The 20025-nt window shown below is 35.2% G+C and overlaps 1 protein-coding gene across 4 annotated transcripts in view; it reads left to right on the forward strand.

The window, feature by feature from the left end:
• Mxi1 (MAX interactor 1, dimerization protein) overlaps positions 1 to 13787 on the forward strand; it is a 72395-nt gene extending 58608 nt beyond the window's left edge. For all 4 annotated transcript variants that reach the window (XM_076834281.1, XM_076834282.1, XM_076834284.1 and 1 more), the window contains 3 exons: positions 8892 to 9006; positions 9605 to 9776; positions 11885 to 13787. In XM_076834281.1, the coding sequence (XP_076690396.1) occupies positions 8892 to 9006; positions 9605 to 9776; positions 11885 to 12048 (451 nt within the window). In that variant the 3' untranslated portion in view covers positions 12049 to 13787. The remainder of the gene's footprint in view (positions 1 to 8891; positions 9007 to 9604; positions 9777 to 11884) is intronic.
• The last annotated feature ends 6238 nt before the right edge of the window (positions 13788 to 20025 follow it).

Genomic DNA, 20025 nt, shown 5'->3' on the forward strand with positions numbered 1-20025 from the left:
TATCTGAAAGGAAATGTAGCTATATTTTGGAAATGTAATCTCTGAACTTTACTGGCTTCTTTAGTTGGAGAAATAGTTCTTATATTCTTACGTTGAAATGTGTTTAGGCAAGAGAGCCATACAAACTGTCGTTTTGTGATGAACAGCCAGAATTTTGACTGGCAGTGGTAACAAAAATGGAGCATGTTCTCTCAGCCTGACTCTTTCTGTTTCCCAATTTCATGGAACTATATAATTTTTCTGGATTGTTCTGAGCTATTGAAAGAATCAGTATACAGTTATTGTTTATAAATTAAAAAGCAAAGAATGAAGTACAGTATTACTTGTGAAGTATTGAGCTGAGGCTCAATACTTATATTTATTATATAAATACTAGAGCTCAGATTCCTCTCTCAATTAATCTTTTTCTGGGCTTTTCCAGAGGAGAGTTAAACTAAGATTTAGACAAATATGAATAGAATTAAGTCACAAAGTGTAGTGTTACCACCCACTCACAACTTGAACCCTATCTTTTACTTGGTAAAACCTTTTAGGAGATTATTGTAATGTTGTTAATCCATTGAACACCTTTTCCTTCTCAGAAGGGTTTTATAAAGTAAAGTATTGCTTAAGGCATGTTTACAGTCTACCTGCGGAAGAGTGCTCGTCTGTCAGTGCTCTAATATAAAGCTAAAGAAATTTCTGCCTTATCAAAGGAAAGCATGCTCAGGAGAATTGTGTTATGCTAGGTTGCCTCCAAAAATAATTCAAAAACTTCTTTTTAGTTGGGTCAGAAAAAAAAAGTGATATAGTATAATGAAAGCGAAAACTCAGAACAATTAAGTAATTTAGAAATAAAAACATACATCAAAATGTCAATTGTCTGTCATTACCAGAACTATGGCATATTTTAAATTCCGTGAGTTTTATTTTTCTAGAGGTTCTAAATGACTGATATGCTTCAGGGTTATTGAACAAAACAAACACATGGGCCAACAATTGCTCTCTTGTATCCTTTTCTTGCCCCAACTTTTATATCCTTCCCTATCAACAAATGAAAAAAAATCTTTTTTTTAATTTAGGAAAATTGTGCCAAAAATGGGACCTTAAAAATAATTCTTCTCTGACTTGACTAAATTGGCAGATGTCCAACAATGTCAAACCATTTGCCATCTGCCAATAGTAAGCTTTGTTACTTACCACTTTTAATCATGTAGTGCTCCATTTTAGGTCACTTGCATTCCATACAAGTTGTGAATATTTACCTTCTAGGGATAAATTACTTCTTAAGTCATAGTGTTAATAAAACATATCTTTCCTCCTAAGTGAAACACAGCCTTAAAATGATTCTACTAATCACATCTAATTAGTAGGGCCATTTTTAAAGGCACTTTTGTTATTTTCATTTTATGCTTTTAAATGAACAGTTACACTACAAAGCATTCTTCAAGTGTGGTGTTCATGCTATGTAAGGATCTCTGTTTTATTAGAGATCCTTGACAATATTTCTTCATCTTTCTCTGTCGTCCCAGAGGATAATTTGATATAATAAAACAATTACACTGAGCTCTGGGTAGGAATGGTGCTGTGAGAGAATTAAACTTCTGTAAAAAAAAAAAAAAAAATAGATGTAATTCTTGTGTGCTTTTTATATATAAAACTAAGGCAGTGTCTTACACCATGGTTATCAACCGTTTTCTCACTTCTGACTTGCCAGCACGTAGGAAGTTTGTTTTGGTTTCAAAATGTACTTTACCCCACGGTGGCTGGCAGGGTACAATACTATTGACATCACTGCGTTTCAAATAGAAAATTAACAAGTAGCTACTGTTGTGATTGCAGATTGCCTTCCCAGTCCCTGTGAGAGAATGCTTTTTCTTTTGGACAGCAATACTTCTCAGCCCTTTGGTACCATTAAATCAGCTAATGGGTGCTGCCAGAATAGAGATGAACACCAACAAAAGGCCAAAGAGTAGAAAACTGTTAATAAGGCAGAAATCTTTAATCTGTTTCCAGAGTGATGTGAAAGATAAATAATTTTAAAAAAATTCTCTTCCACCCACAGCAAGTTTTGACAGTTGTCCAGGTTCAGAGCCTGATCTCCAGAGAGGAGTATCCTTTCCCTCCACCCAAATCCCCTGGAGATTTGCCAAAGGAAAATAAGCTATTTTGTATTTAGAACAAATTGCCACTGTTTTCTCCAGTGATGTAGTCCTATTTCCCAGACTTTGAAACTTGGAATACAGAAAGTTCTTGTGTGACCCAAGAAAAAATATGTTGAATGAATGATCAAGTTTGTTTTTGTTTTTTAAGAATCAAATCCTTATAAACAGATAAGAGGATATGTATATATAGAAACTAAATTTAAAACAGAATGGACATCAGTGGATTTTAAGTCACTTTATGTTCCTTGTAGGAGGTTCTAGTGAAGAATATATGCTTTTGGGACCCAGTTTTAATTATTGTTTTCAAATGATGCTGTCAGAAATGAAGTCCTCCTTAGAGATGAATATAGGACAATAAAAAATTACTTATATATTCTCTACACTACTGTTGTCAAATGAGCAGCAGTCCAGAGATCTTGTAAGCTTGTCCATTCAGTAGTTTCTGACTGTGGAGTATTTCTTTTTAGAATTCCCTCTCATACCTTGGTTTTCTTAGCTGGTTCTTCTCTATTTTTTCCTTAGTGATTGCCTTCTGCCATTATACTTAATATGGTCACTACTTCTTGAACAACAGCTGGAACGTGCCAAACTTTTAGATCAGGTCAAATATTCTACATGTTAGGAGGCCTGTTTTTGTTTTTTAAAGACAGGTCTCTCTGTGTTGCTCAGGCTGGCCATGAACTTGCCATCCTTGTGCCTCCGCCTCACAAGTTGCTGGGATTACAGGCATGTGCCACCAGGCCCGATTTTGGAGGCCCATTAAGGCCAGAAAGTTGAAAGAAAATTGTAAGAAAATTCCTTCTGAATTAATTTCATTTGGCATTATTGTTGTAGTTTTTTATCATTTTAAATACTTTAATAATAAAGTCATTTTGTTGTAATGGCTACAGTTCAAAATAAGGTGCCAAGAGGACTGGGACCTGGGACTAGGAATGTAGCTCAGTGGTAGAGCACTTGCTTAGCAGGTGCAAGACTCTGGGTTCAGTCCTCACCACCACACACACACACACACAAAAGAGTTGTCATCTCTAATCAGGATTCAGTTGGAGATTGTCAGTTGCTCTACATGTAGATACCTTTGATATGGCTCATCTTAACATTCATTGGTGACCTCAGCTACTTCAGAAATAACAGATTCATAAGCACTTCTCTCCCAAATGCTGACTTGGCATCTGATTATACTGTTTAGAGATAACAGTATTGATTGTTACCTCAACTTTGGTAAGTTGAAGAATTCCAGAAACATCCATTAGAAATTATGTTACAGCTCTTCCTCCCATTGTGTGCTAGTTAGTCTGTTTGGTGTTGAGAAAATGGAAATGATTAAAAATAAGCAATGCAATAAAAGTATGTATTGATTAAAATACAGTGTGATTAGTATAAAAATCAAGTATTAATTATCTGAGAAAGGAGTCTGGCAAGGAAGGTCTCATAGAAGAAACATTAATTTGTCTGTGGGCAGACAAATATGTTAGATGCCATCAGGAAGAGAGTGGAAAGAAGGGCATTCCAGGTAATTTGCAATTAGAAAGCACATTTGGTTGTAGAAGAGGTTTGTAAGGGTATGAGTAATGGGAATGAGACTGTAGGAAGCAGAGAGCAAAATTATAATCTTCAAACAGATAAAGATTACTACTGGCAACTTTAAAAATCTTCATAGCATCTAGCTCAGTGGCATAATAGGTTGGGGTTGTTTATTGGTGATCACTGTTATTGACTGAGTGACACTTCATGTTCTTTATATGTCTGAGTTGTAAAGGCTTAATATTTCAACCTACTGGGAAACCATGTAGTTTGAGAAAAAAACGACTACAATTTCATCATTATGAATTTACTAAGTATTCAAAGGTTTCTTCCTTTTCCTTTTCCCTACTGCCCTCTCCTTTCCTATATTCCCTCATCCCTGCTCCCTTGTCCCTTCTCTCTAAATTTGGGGGACATAATTCTAGCTGTAAGTCATATATGATGTTCTGAAGTTCAAAGTTTTAATAGTGATCTGTAGTAATTTGATCTAGCAGTATGAACATAGATTTCTGGAGTTCCAGAAATGTGGTATGAAATAATGTGGAATTTATTTGAAGCCTTCTTTTATTTTAAAAGTGTATTTTTCTGGGCACAGTGGCACATGCCTATGATCCCAGGCACCTAGAGGCTAAGGTAGGAGGATTACAAGTTGAGGCTAGCCTGAGCATCTTAGCAAGACCTTGTCTCAAAATAAAAAAGGGCTGGCAATGTAACTCATTGCTTGCCTAGCATATGTGAGGCCCTGAGTTCAGTTCCCAGGACTGCAAAAGAAATGAATAAATTAATTAACAAGTGAACATTTTGCATTTTCTGTGTCTGCTTTTATGTAAAATAGTGTTTTTCTTCCTAATCTGGGAAAATGTTGACTTCTGGAAAAGATACCTTATTTAACCTTATGACTTCAAATACCCTCTGTCTTAGTGATAGATACTTCTAGGGGTATACATAGCCAACCTTTGGAACTGTTCAGATTTTATTGAGAGAAAGTCATTTTAAAAAGTTTTCCCAGAGTAATGAAAGGCCAGCAAGTTCCAGTTCAAGACTGTGCATCCAGCAGCATCAGCCAATAACACATATTTCAACTGATTTTAATTCTTATTTTGTAAATAGATGAACCCTTTCATGCTGAGGTTAATAATGGTACAATAGAAAAATTTATATTATTGAACCATAATGTAGCATACATTATGTAATTTGCAACTTCATTATGATACCTGATACTCCAATTTGGTTATTATACAAGTTACCAATTAAGAGGAATATTAAGTGAAATCAGCTGCTTTTTGAAAAGTGAGGGTCTCAGTTTGAAAAGTGAAAAGAGGGTCCAAGCTACTCTCCTGTTTTTATTTGTTGTTATTGAGTCCCATGACTACCACAGTCAAGTCTGACGCTAGGGAAATGTCACTTGCCAAGTTACTACCTGGGAGTTAATAGTCTGTTTATTTTCTGTGAAGTAGATAATCTGTAAGTTTTAGGTGAAACATATAATTATCAAATACCATTTTATAGGAATAGCTTATCTAGCTTATTTCATAAACAGAAAAAGCTGAACAACAGAATGTGATCATATATGTTTTAGTAATTAAAATTCATGAACAGTGTAGTGTTTGACCTATCTGGATACATGTTTCACATAAAAGTCAGGCCGGGTGTGTGTGTATCTTTGCAGAGTTTTATACTATTCTCAACATAAACTGAATTTTAGAAAAACTTTGGTATTTCAGGATAAGCAGCTAGCTGCTGTCATGTGCATGCAGGGGTGTGTTTGTGGGGAGTTGAGAAACCTGGCCACAAGCCACCACAGCTTTGAAGAATGTGGCTCATGGGAGGACTCACAGGCCATTGTGTAACATTCAGCAGAGAGGAAAATACAAGCTCTGTCCCTATCACTTGACTTGTTTTCCATTTTGATTTAGTTACTTGGCAAAGTCTTGGTATCCTGTAGTGGAGGAATGAAAGGCGAGCAAGTTCCATTGCAGGACTGTGCCTCCAGCAGCATCAGCCAATAAACAGTTTGTGGGGTGGGCAAGGGTTAGATTTCTTATTGTTGAGTTAGGGGGATTAGAGTTTCCAGAGGCAAGTTGACAAAATTTAAGAATTGAAAAGCACAGTCATATGATGCTTGCAGTTTGTATGTTGTTTTTTTTTTTTTTTCCACCTTGAAAGGAAATTCTTTCTTCTCCCACAACAACGTGTACTTCTTATAGATTGATATACCTGTGCTTTAAAATATTATAGCTGCTACGAGGGGCCATTTTACAGCAAAATCATTTCCCTTCATTATTGTATGATACATCAGTTTGGCAGTATATTTATAGGATTTGAGACCAAAAGCAACATTGGTTCCTTTAGGGAAAAATGATCCCACTCTACTCAAACAAAAAGCAAACAGACTTTAATTGTTCTCTTTCCCATAAGGGCTTGTCCTTTCTAAAGGTATGTGCACTTAACAGGGTTAGTAACTGCAGATTGCCTCTTCCCTGGGTAAAACCCACTTTTGAATCTCATTTTAAAACAACCTTCATATTGTCTTTGAAAATAAAAGAACATTAGTATCTCTCCATTCTCTAGCAACACCGCCCCCGCCAAGAGACTTGAGTTTTCTCATAGGTCACCTTCTTGCTTGCTACAGTATCTAATCCTAATTTTGCTTTACTATCACTCATACTAATTTAGGAATGATTTTGGCTTTTATAGCTTTTATTGAGTTCTCCATGTGTTTAAAAGAATACCTGTGTGTTAAATAAAAGTTAAGTAAATGCTAACCAGGGGGCTAAATTTTTTAAAAAAGTAATTTTCCATTAAGTATGGTTCCATCAATCTTATAATGTCAGGTGCAGGACCATGCCTTTCCCAGACCTTTATTCTCTGTGTCAGCTCTTCTACTCTCTGGAGACTTGAAAAACATTGTATGATACTTGCATGTTATCTTTTCTCAATAAATAAGGATTTTCAAACCAAACCGAGCTTTTTTCTTCTTTGTTTCTTGTCTGCTTTCTTTTCCCCAAAGTCGTACAGTCCATGATTTGGCAACCCCATACAGGAGGATCCTGAGCTACCAGTCACATGAGAATGAAGACAAGAAAAGAAAAGGCCAGATGGCATCAAAAGATATGCCTTTCTAGGTCATTGGTGGTTAAGCTTGCAATCTGGTTAACAGCAGGGAGACTATAGGGTAAAGTGTAGAGAGCAGCACCATGGTAAGGGAAGAGTAATTTGCTATACATTTCTTCTTCTAGGAATTTGTTGGAGAGAAAAAAATTACACAACAAGGAGAATATGATTTAACTCTTTGCGATTTATATCCATTGCTCTTTGAAGGATGCCTTTGCCTAGGTGGCACATAGACACAAGTGGAAAGTGTATTTTATGAATCGTGTTCTAAAAAGTGTGGCTCCCACCTGATCAGCTACTGACTTTCAGCTGCCATTAACCCTTTGTTATTTTTATTCTCCAAATGCCTGTTTCATTTGTAAGTGTAGACACTGAAGGAAATTATACTTAGCTCCCACAAATAGACCTCTTCCCTTAGAAGAGCAAACATCACTTACTGCTCATCCTTCAAGCCAGTGTCTGTTTTGGAGAACTGTATTTGCAAACCATGGAGAATGGCATCCCTGGCCTTTGTGAGATAAGTCTTCTCAGGGTGTTTTCTTAGTGTAAGCTGTATCTTAAGAGCAGATTTACAATTAAATAACTGAAGAAATGTTCAGGAGTGTCTAATAAAACAGATTTTTTTTTTTTTAAGGGGATTCTGCCTTTTCAGTTCATTTAAGCATTATTTAAGCCTTTACTCCTTTGGTCTCGGCTCCTGATTTATTACTTAATAAATTTTAAAGTAATTTATTGAAGGTCACCAAACAGTTCAACTTAGCTGATCTTCCTTATAGAATGCCAACTAAGTTGTTTTCTCTTGAATGAATAAAACAGGTATTTTTAATCTTAGATTTAAATTTATTTTCCAACTATAAACCTAAGTCCTTTCATTCTCTTTTAATTACATGGAAAATACTTTCTTCATAGAGAAATTCAACGTCCTTCAAATCCAAAGTCAAGTTTCAGCCTCCTTTACAAGTCTGTCTCCTTCATTTGGAATGTCTCCACTTTTTCAGTGTGTTGCCCTTGATATCTACACAACTTACTTCAGAATGATACTAAACAAATAGTATTTTTCATGTTGTAGTCTGCTTATAAACTCTTAAAAGTTCACTTTATACTCTTCTCCCTCAAGCAGATACCTAGAACAATGCCGAGTTCACAAAAGTCATTTAATATAAGTACATAAATAATGTTTAAAAGAGAGAAAAAAGACTGTAATGTTACGTGTAGGTTTCAATAAGTCTAACAAAACAGAAAGTTGACCCACCCTTTTTATTCTTGATATGAAACTATAGTAAGGAGTCAGAAGTTTCTTAAACTAAAGTATAAGAAACAATTATATACCAGATTTCTGAAATTAGAAATTTGAACAAAATTGACAGAGCTGTTCTTGTGGCAAGGTACTATGTGCAAACATTACTAGTTGTTTTTGTTTGTTGCATTAAAAAAAATAATAATAAGGCTGAATCCAGAGCTGAGCCTTTAATTAGCAGAGAACCACCAGTCTCTCTCTCCATCCTACAGTCTTAAATGAGTGCACTTGTTTGGCATATGCCATAATAATCCTAATGAAGAATATAAAGGCAGTTTTTACTTTGTATATGGTTTTTGTTTTTGATCTGCTCATCTAGAGCAGTCTGATAATGTGAAATTCTTCATTTTAAAGAGATTTGGGTAGCATAGCAGAGGAGCATAGTGACTTTAAAAATTATTAAATATTAAAGATGAGAGAGGGGAAATGGAAACTTGTGTGCATTTTATACCTCTTGGGGATACCCTATCTGAAAACCCCTATTCTAGTGCATGGATTTAGGCATTCAAAATCAAGTGCTTTTTGCTGTATTATTAGTATTCCACATTAATACAGTTGACAGTTTATGAGGTAGACTAAAAAATAAACTGTCTCTTGACAGATTACCATTGGGGATAGAAGTGACTGGTGTCTTCAGACTACAATGGAAATGGGAGGGACTGAAATGCAGACACCTCTATACTTGCAGATACTTTGAAGAATTGTTTATAGGCTGAATAATCCCAAATTATTTTCTTAAAATAGGTTTTATGCTGTTTCCAGTAAAATATTCAGGTTGTGCTCATTTGACTTCTTTTTTTTTTTGGTCTCAGACGAGCTCATCTGCGCCTGTGTTTAGAACGCTTAAAAGTTCTGATTCCACTAGGACCAGACTGCACCAGGCACACAACACTTGGTTTGCTCAATAAAGCCAAAGCACACATCAAGGTGAGAGTTTTTACTTTCAGATTTGCACATGATTCTCTGGGTCCTGGTTTAGTTATTACCAATGATTCCTATTCATATACTTTAGGTGGCTCACCATGCCCTCCTTAATAACTGACCTTAAGAGAAATCTTTCTGAAAATTGATCACCTAATCAATCTGAGTGGAGCAACATAACCTGATAAAACTAAATTGTTTTGACAGTGTGGCCATTTGAAGATCTGAGAATGCTAGAAAAATAACAATTACTCTTGTGATATCTACAAGGAAGACCATTGTGCCCTCTGGTGGAGATGACTTCATTTGACTGTGTCCTTCAGTATTTTTCCATCAAATACCACACTGCAGAGGAAGTCTGTCCTTTATAGAGATTACTTTACAGACTTTTAAAATTCTGTCTTGTTTATATGCAGTCATACACAAATAAGACAGGACTCTTTTGATGTTTAAAAATATGAATTTATATATTTTTATATATGCAGACACTTGTATATTCACTTGTTTTCTCAGCCAAAGAAGAAATCTTTTAAGATATCAGGTAGAAGTAAGTTAATGTTTGTATTGTACCATCCACAATGTAAATATCATTTCATCATCCTAGAAACTTGAAGAAGTTGAAAGGAAAAGCCAGCACCAGCTTGAGAACTTGGAACGAGAACAGAGATTTTTAAAGCGGCGACTGGAACAGCTGCAGGGTCCTCAAGAAATGGAACGAATACGAATGGACAGCATTGGATCAACTATTTCTTCAGATCGTTCTGATTCAGAGCGAGGTAGGCAGTGTGCCTTTTCTCTAATGAAATACTAAGCATCTCTGTATCTGGATTTAGGGAGGCACACTGTATTTGCTTTCTTTTTAGCCAACACTGACATTTTATGTATTCACAACATTGTATAGTCCTGCCTGTGTGAACTGTGTAATTCTTATTCTGGGGAGGTGGGAGTTATCTATTTACCTACCTAAAACTTTTCATTCTGAAATACTTTTAAAGTTTTCTGTAGAAAATTGTAGGGTCCTCACCTACCTTAACTCAGTTTTCCCTTATGTTAACATCTTATATAACCATAATAGAGTTATTAAAAAGAGGAAATTAAACTGACATAATACTAGTAAGTAATCTGCAGACTTTACTCAAAATTTAGTAGTTTTTCCCACTGATATCCTTTGTCTGGTCTAGGATCCTATGCAGCGTTCCCTGTTGCATTAGCTATTCCTTAGTCTTTCTTTCATGACCATAACATTTTGGAGTATTTGCCAATCTTTTTATACAGTATTCCTCAATTTGAGTTTGTCTGAAGTTTTAAAATTATTGCATTGGAGCAAGAAATATCACTTAAGTGATGTTGTGCCCTTCATTTCATTGTTTCAGAAAAAATACTGAATTATGTTTTATTACTGGTGATATTAATTTCTTAATGTATATTTTAAAGTACCACACCCTTCATTACTCTTTCTGCCTGTCCTCAAACATTTGTCTTTGGCAGAATTATAGAAAAAAAGTCAGCCAAAAAAGAAACAGTCTGAACTTTATAGCTCAGGCCTTATACCATAATAGAAAATCCTGAGGTGAACCTTGATGATTTTGAGCCTTAAATTTGAGAAAACAGAATTAATGAGATCTTAAACATTCTAAAATATTATACAAGTGACACTAAGTTTTTAAGTCTTTTTTTTGTTTTGCCCTTTTTAATGGAAATTTCCAAAATATTCAAAAATAGAGAAAATAGATTAACTCATGTACTCATCATTCGGTTATAATAGCTATCAACATTCTGTCATTCTTGTTTCATCTAATTCAAATATGAAACACATATTTAGAGTTTGTCATAGAGGAATGGAAAATCCCATTTTTATTCTAGCCCTTATTGGATAAAACAGTTTTTAACTTTTATTTTTAAACTGTATATTGTTATAACGTATTGGTGATAGTATATGTAGTATTTGACAAGGTCTATATAGACATCATATACGTGTTTAAGGGTTTGTTTGGGTTTTTGAAGTTAAATACCACCACCCAAAATGCCTTTTCTGTAATCCTATAGATCTCACTATAATTCAGAGACTTATTTTAAGCTTCAGGTCTTTATTTCAAGCTATATTTGGGGCTGAGAATGTAATTCAGTGGCAGACCACTTACCATGTACAAGACTGTGGGTTTCATCCCTAACAAACCGAAAAGACAAGGGAGGAGGCGGGAACTTCAAACTATATTTGGTGCAAGAAAATTAAAGACAAATCCCTCAAAAATCTACTTTATAACAAATGGCTTATTTTAATTACTAAATAGCAAAATATCTTCACTATGAACCTTTGAAGTCTGTAGAACTATCTGTAGAATGGTATCTCCAAAGGCTTGAATGAGTAGATTTTCTAGTTTGCTATTTTCTTTTCCTTCCAGTGTTGGAATCAGGCTTTGTGCATGCTAGGCAAGTGCTTTACCACTGAGCTATACCTTCAGCCCTTACTTAGTCTGTTTTTAGGTTTGTGCTCCCCCTCTGCTAGTCAACCCTGATTAGTAAACAACACTGAGAATTAGTTTTTAGTTTAATGTAAGACAGATGTTGTTAAACCACTTGGGTTGGGATCTTTTAATATTAATTAATAATTCCCAGATTGGTGGGAGGTCCAGACAGACTGGCGTCAACAGGGTTTTAGTAAACTTGCTGCCCAAATTAAGACCACCATTGTATTCCAAAGATTCCCTTGTACAGAAAGTATTTCTTTGATCTTCAGTTTCTCTGTTCTCCAGAGCTCACTGATAAAAAAAACTGGTTGTATAACTTTTGTTTTGTGCCACTTTTCCTCATGCCTTTTAATTTTTGAAGGTGCACATAGAGTAGATTATTAATGTTTTTCTTTTTTTTTTTTCCCCTTTGGCAGAGGAGATTGAAGTGGATGTTGAAAGCACAGAGTTCTCCCATGGAGAAGTGGACAATATAAGTACCACCAGCATCAGTGACATTGATGACCACAGCAGCCTGCAGAGTATTGGGAGTGATGAGGGTTACTCCAGTGCCAGTGTCAAACTTTCGTTCACTTCCTAGAACCCAGCATGACATAACAGTGCAGGGCAAAATATTCACTGGGCCAATTCAGTACAATCTCTTAAATTGGGTTCATGATGCAGTCTCCTCTATAAAGCTAAACAAAACTATACTTGAACAAAGGGTCAGAAGACCTGTATTTAAGCAAATACTTAGCAAAAAGTGGGGTAGAGCCTCCCCAGCAGAACAAATATATTCACTTTGGAAAAATCACAATTTCTAATGGCAATGGAAAACTTGTGTGAAATTATCTTGATTTGATCTAATTGATTTCAAAGAGGACACTGGAGATTCCATCCTCTTTTTCTAGTTTGCTCATACTACATTGAGTAGGCACATTTAAAGATGGGATTATGAACCCTTCCTGAGCTTTATGGCCCTAGGGGGGAAAAAAAATCTATGGTAAAGAAAAGATAATCAGGCATTAATCTTGGATAGCTAAGGAGCTATTAAAACTCAGCCTGGGACAGTTTATCATGAAGCCTGTGGATGATCAATTCTTTAAAACAAAAATGAAACAAACCCAAACTCATTTCATGCTCTACAAAAGGAGAGACTCCCATGAAGCCTTTTGAAAGGGATCATCATGCAGCTCAGCTTTCTGTTGGATTCCATGCTAAACAAGCTAACCTTATCCTGCATTGTTAGCACTAGGGCACCCAACTGCCATCTCGCCAGCCCGCGGCCTAAGGGCTGCATGGGGGCAGTCCATGCATGACAGCCTCTATTACACAAGGCCTATGAGTATGGATTGGGGAGCCAAAAGGAAAAAGCTCCATGTGCCTGTGTCTGCATGGGTCAGAAGAGTTGTGCACGCAGATTAGCAGGCCAAGGTCTGAGCCATGGCAGCATTTTTATTTGAGATTTTGATAACTGTTTATATGTGTTGAAAACCAAAATGACATCTTTTTAAAGCTTGTCCATAAGTAAACATAGATGTCTTTTATAGTGGAAAAACACATGGGAAAAATCATCTATTTTGATGCAGCATTTGATAATGATAAAACACCTCACACCTCACTCTTTATAGTGCACAAAATGAATGAGGTCTGGGCTAGGTAGAAAAAAGGTCAATGCTGTTTTTGTTTTCTTTTAGAATCATTACTTTTTACCAGCTTTTAACCATCTGATATCCATAGTAGACACACTATCATAGTTAACATAGTTAAGTTCAGCACTTGTCTCATTTTAATGTAAAGATTTGCTTCCATTTTCTACAAGCAGTCTTCTTCACAATCCCCCTGTGCAGGTGCTATTGTTGCTCTTATAAATGTTTCCAGAAATGTTATTTTCTTCGAAGTGAAATTTCTAGCCTGCACTTTGATGTCATGTGTTCCCTTTGTCTTTCAAACTGCGAGGTTTTCCTTTGGTCCTCTCTCTTACCCTGGGAAGCCTTCCTGGAGACCTTACCCCCAGCTGTTTGGACTTTGTATACTTTAAATAATTTAACTACCCTTAATTACTTAAAAAAAAAGCTTTATGATTTTCATAACTTATTGCTGATTTTAATGGGTTGTTAATTTCAGTCCTGTAGTTTTATTTTATGTTTAGATAGGGCTGGGCAAGGAAAAAGAAAATAAAGACAACCATATTTAGCAGTGCAGTTGAATTGTGTGTTAATGTTAGACTATTCTTTTGTGAGTAGCACTTAAACAGCATTCACAACTTTTATATGGAGTGTACCATCTTGGTCATACATCAAGACCTCAGCATATATATATAATATATACTCACTCGTTCTCGTGCTCTCCCTGTGCCTCCTTCAAAAAAATCTTCCTTGATTGTGCTGTGTTTGAGTGGAAGAAATTCTTTGAAATAGATGTGTGTTTGAAAACTGCATGCCTTTAAAACCCAGTACTAGGACTTGCTACATTTCAGGTGCTGGGAATTAATGAAAAACATGACAAAACAGATTCATTTCTGTGGCCCAAGTAAACAGTTTCTAGTTTTATTTATAATTATTCCTGGCTAGGTCAAGATGTTGCTCTATATATTTGCTTACTTTTGACTTTCCCAAGTGAGAGTTTAAGATTGTACTAAAATTACCATGGAAAGTAAATGGAAGCCAATGACTTTGTTATTCCCATGGCATTCACTGGCGTCTTTGGCACAGGGCTGGAATTTGGGACAACATTCAGGCAAACTTGAGGGGCTGCCATTTTGTTGTACGTGTACAGGATAATGGGTTGTACAAACCTATAGTACATATTTCATTTGCCCCTGAACTCTTCTTTCCCTGGATGGTTTTCCTTTTGTGGGGGTGGAGGATATGGATAGACTGTATGAGTAAGAAGTATTAATTCTTTAAAAGACAAATGAAGACACAAAAGTTAACACAAGAAACAAAAACTGAATAAAGAATACCAGAATTATTTTCTAACAAATACCCTTCTCCATGAAGGCAAAAATATGGATGAGTAGTCACAACTGTCTCCCAAATGTTTACATTGGTACTATGTCAGAAGTCCAGAATTAATACCAATTTGAAATTTAATCACTCTTCTGTTCTAGAATTTAAACATCTATTTTTACATAACCTAACTGCAGGTACTCAGTAACTGCTTCAGGTAGGTCACACAAAACATTTGTCATCCTCATCTGATTTTGAAACATTTTAGAGAATCCCTTTGACTATGGCATTATGCAAACTGAAAAGTCTCCATGTTCCCATTTGATGCCTTAACCCTCATTAATCTTATTTAGGATCTTTTAGTAAAATGCTTATTGAGTGACCTTTATATTACCAAAGGATTCTAATGAAGTCATTGACTCAGACTAGCATAGATATGAAAATACAGAAAAAAAAATGGTTTTTCTAGTCCCCATGACAATGTCTATATGGCAATACCTGTTTTTAGAATCATGAAAGGGTTTTAAAAGGCAATGAGAATTGTTGAGGCCGAGCTCCTTACTCTAAGGCCATACTGCCTCTTGGTTCCTGTCTCCTAAAGAAACTGTTTAGCCTTTTAGGAATTTTGAGACGCCTCCTTCGCTTGACTAAACCCTGTTTTTTATGATCCTTCCACCTAAATATTCTTAACCCAAATCAAAGTCAGATTCCAACACACCTACCAAATGTAGCATAATGGGGGAAAAGCAAGGGTTTTAATTACATTTAATCCCATTATAACATTTAGTAAACACTGAGCAAGTTATTCAATCTCTTCATGGAGCCTGTTGCCTCCCTGAAAAGTTGCTATAAATACTATCTTCATCTTGAAACATAAGGATTCCCCTGATACATGCAACTTATCACCTACTCCTAAAATCCATGCGAATAGTACCTCCATCCATAAGAGGTACTTCTCTACTTTTTCTGATGAATGCAATCTTCTAATTTCCTTAATACTGAATTTTAGCTCAGGTGTGGTAGCACATGGCTATAATTCCAGTGACTCGGAAGCCTGAGGCAGTAAGAGTGCCAAATTCAAGGCCAGCCTTAGCAACGGAGACCCTGTCTGAGAGGCTGTAGCTTAATAATAAGACACCCCTGGGGTCAATCCCAAGTACCCAAAAAAATTGTGCTGGGGATTGGACCTAAGGCCTCATGCATACTAGGAATATACTCTTATCACTGAGCTACACTTCCATCCCTGAAAATAACTTGCTCAGTGTCTAGTATTAATACAATTCCATGGTAGTAGTACTTTTCTTTTGAGAGAGTGTTTCACCATGTTGCCCAAGCTGGTCTGGATCTTGTGAGCTCAAGTGATCCTCCTGCCTCAGACTCCCAAATAGCTGGAACTATAGGCATTTATTCCTAGCTTGACTTTTGATCATCTTATAAAATTTCTTAAATAAAGGCTTTATAAGATTAATGTGTCATCAATTTTTAGTGATTATCTGGTCTTTATGGACTAACATCATACTGCGTACTATAAACCTCTGTGAAAATGAGTGTCCTAGTTAATATTTAGTGCTGACCTTGCCAAGTAAAATCAGTAGCTATCTTCTTGGCCCATGGTCCGGATAGTAGGAAACTGCTTTTCTTGTGGACTATGTCTGATTCTTTGATACAGTGTAGTTTGAAAAAGATGTACTGGATGAGAATTCTACTCTTGGTTGTTTTATATTTCTTCCAAGTCATGATTGTGAAAAATGACTCAAATGAAATGCACTTAAAATCTCCCAATTAATCTACTGTAATTTTGGAAATGTTTCTAGTCCCTCCATTCTTTTGCTCCCTGCCATGGGGAATGCTTAAAAAGTTTTTCTTGGTAGGGCAATAATTGGGATATTTATTTTAGATGTTCACACCAGGGCAAAGAATAGCCTTGCAAAAATATAACAAAAGCCATAAAGTACTTCTAAAATGTGTATTAAAAGAATATAAATTTAAGAGGTCAGTTGTTTCTAAATTAGTAACGCATCACACTTTCTGAAAGCTAGGTCAACTAACCTGACAGCACTTTTGGAGGAAAAAAAAAAAACACTCCAGGCAAAAGAACCAAAGGGATACTTACTCTTCCTTCCTGCTACTTCTGAGCAATGAACAACTGGACAATTACCATCTATTAAAGACTAGCCTAGCTGTAGATCTCAGGCTTCAACTCTAGTTTCTCAGGATATGGAATCAAGTTTTCTCCAAGCCTGAATTCTTTCTTGGGTCACAAATTCACTGCATCTTGCTAAAGTAAGTACAGGGCTTGAAAGGGAAAAAACAAAAGCACATCAGTTTCACCAAGAAAGGGAAATCAAAGAGTAAATTAATAACCATGATTTGGGGGCCCAACTTGAAAAAGTAGCTCTTCAAACTTTTCCTCCTCCTAAGAATGGCTCCTTTAGCTTTGCTTTAAAAAAAAAAAAAAAAAAGACTAACTGGGGAAACAAATTACAAAATTACAAATTAAAAATCTCTGTGACTTGAGTGGTTTCATAAAATCAACGAATGAAGTGTAAAAGAAGTAAATGTCTAGTTTTTACTGCCTGGGAACTGAATGATAAGTTGAGTATCCAAAATTTGAGATTTTTTTAGCTAGTTAAGCTGTCAGTCACTACAAACCCACTGTTAATTCTCAGATCTGTTTTATCCCACTAAAGGCCACAAAAGAACCACCTTTACACATAAATTGAAAAGTCAGGGGGAAAAAACTGAAAAACTACAGATGTAATTCCATCTTATGTCATCTTTTCTACTCACTCTAAACTAATCCAAAACATTCTTAAGCTGTCCCATCTCTTTTAATACTGGTTTCTGAACCTCTTAAGAACGTATCTATACAGGTAGATATGCTTTAAAAAAAAAATCATACAAGATGACAGGGATTCAATTATTGGGGTTTTTTTGGTTGTTGTTTAAAACTACAGAATTACCTGTTATTTTGCCTGCTATGCTCTTCCTCTCCACTGCAGTAAAAATTCTGTTTAACTTGGAACTCAAAAATCCTAGATATAAAGAATGTTTATATTTACTGTCGAATTAATAAACTGCTATTTATACTGACTTTCATAGTATAATACAAATACTTAATACAATTCAGCAGATATTTATTGAATCTTCTAAAGATTTTAGCAAATACAAAACCTTGCTGGCTTAAATAGATACTCTTCTTTTGTATTTCAGTTATTATTCAATTTAGCTAAAAGCTTTAAATATATTTTTGGCTAAATTTACAAATGTTATTTTTCATCGTATAAAAGGTCTAATTGTAACTATAAAATTATAATCTACAGACACACAATCACAAAAAAATCAAATTTTCCTTTGTCCCCTGATGTTTTCCCTTGCTATTTATAAATGAGATATACTCAGCATTAAAACTACATCATATAAAAACATACATACCACCTTTCACTATGACAAAAACAAGTTTTAAAAAAATGGAAGTTTTAGAATAATCAATGTATTTTGCGTTGGATGCCTAGTTTTCAAAACTAGATTAAAAAAACTGCCACTAAATGGAATTTTTCTTCAAGAATCAAACTTCTCTTACATTTAACCTAAAAACATGGTTCTCAGCAAAGGAAACACATCAGAATCCTCTATGGTGTTTGTCAAACCATATACCTTGGCCTGGAAATGTTTGGGATAGGAACCAGACCCCAAGATTTCCTCTTTAAGAATTAAGGGTGACTTTTATTATAAATTTCTCCCTTTCCCACTAAGAAACATGCCTTCATATGAAGAATTTTAAACCTTTACTAGGATTTATTATGTTTCTTGGCAATTTGGTAATATTTCAGTAATAAGTTAAAATTGTGGGTCTGGGGACCAGAAATCATAAGCAAGTGGGTATTATTATCCATTGCAATGTGAACAATTCTTGTTCAAGTTAAGGAAAAAAAGATCAGATATTCACCATTGCCACTTTACAGTAAATGGCAGATTCTTCTATAGTGCTTACCATATGCCAGACACTGTAGCTCTTTACATATATTAACTCAATTCTTAAAACCTAGGGAAACTGGTATTATTAAATCCATTCTATGGAGAAAAACGAGGCAGAGGAGTTATACACAGTAGCTAATAAATAGGGAGTCAGGAATCCTTGCTCTTCCAATATGCCCTATTGACCTTTCTACATGTTAATAGCATTAGTTATACAATTATTAAAATTAATTTGGGTTATTAACTTTTGGAGTGTTCGGATCATTCATTTCTTGAAATGGTAACTGAAGTGAAATGTCAAACTCTGAGAAGATATACGCAGGCATTCCTACTCAGGAGTCATAAATCGGTGTTTTTACATTTCAGAGCTTCAAGTCTCCTTTCTTGACAGGAGAAATTCTACATTTAAATTTATAACAAAGCTCTATAAGGATAAGATTCCTATTCAATTTTAGAATACACAGAGCTTACATTTTCATTTGTAAAATACTATTGCTATCATGCTTCTCATTAAGTATTTTCTCAACTTCAGCATCGAACTGTGGCAGGTATTATCTCCCCGTAAGTTCTTTCAGTTTAGTCCAGAGACACCAACATCTTCCTTCCTGACACTAGGATTTTCCAAAGGGCCATATCCAGGTCTTTGACATAAGAGGTCCTGATCTTATTCTGTATGGCTCCTATTTTCTAAACAAATACTTGTTATGATATAGTTACTTTTATTCTTTTTCTCTATCCTATTACAAAGCCTTCCAGGAAAATTCATATGAAGAAAGGAAGGTCTTTAGGGTTAAAGGAGGAATAAGTCTCAGTTCCAACAGTATTGTCTGTACAAACACCAAGTGAATTACTATCCCAACAAACATAACAAGATAATCTCAATAAAAAACATAACTGGGGTCACATAATTACAGCAAATTTCTTGCCAGTGCATTTTCATTCAAATAATTATCTTGTTATCTTTTAAGGCTACTACTGGTTATTTAGTTATGCTCTTAAGATGTTTTTACAATGGGAAAATCATGTAGCTACTGAATCTCAATCTTAAGACTGAATAATCTCTAATAAAAATTTAAAAGATGTTTGTTACAATGGTTAAAGATAAATAATAGTATACTTCAAAATTTTTTATTTCTAAGTTTTCAGGTTTAAGTAGCCTTTTCTCTATGCCTGTTTTGGGGTCTGGAGGAAGGAAAAGAATGCTACTTCTTACCACCATCCTAAAAGTCTCAATTTACTAATGAAATTAAAATTTGTGAAATAAAAACTTCAATTTTTCCCCTTGTGCAAAAATTTGTGAATACCACATTCATAGCACAAGCCAATAAAATAAAACTAGGCAATCCTTAGTATCCAACTCTTAATGTCTAATGGAAGGAATACTTAAGGATTTACTGAAACCTTTATCCCATAATCAAAATTCTTTTTAGTGGCAATTCTGTGTGCAAGTTTGAGGCTTAATCACCATGTCAAAGCTAAAGACTTCATCTTCTTGTTAACACACCCTGGAGATTTTTAAAAACACTTTATTTAATAAAAGTTAAACATACAAAACTGAAATTAACACACATTCTAAAAATCATCTCCCATTAATAGGAAGACCCTTTTCTATGCATGTATTTGGCTTTAACTCAACTCAGGATAACTGA

Source organism: Callospermophilus lateralis, chromosome 15 (genome assembly GCF_048772815.1).
Source record: "Callospermophilus lateralis isolate mCalLat2 chromosome 15, mCalLat2.hap1, whole genome shotgun sequence".
NCBI classification, from domain to species: Eukaryota; Metazoa; Chordata; class Mammalia; order Rodentia; family Sciuridae; genus Callospermophilus; species Callospermophilus lateralis.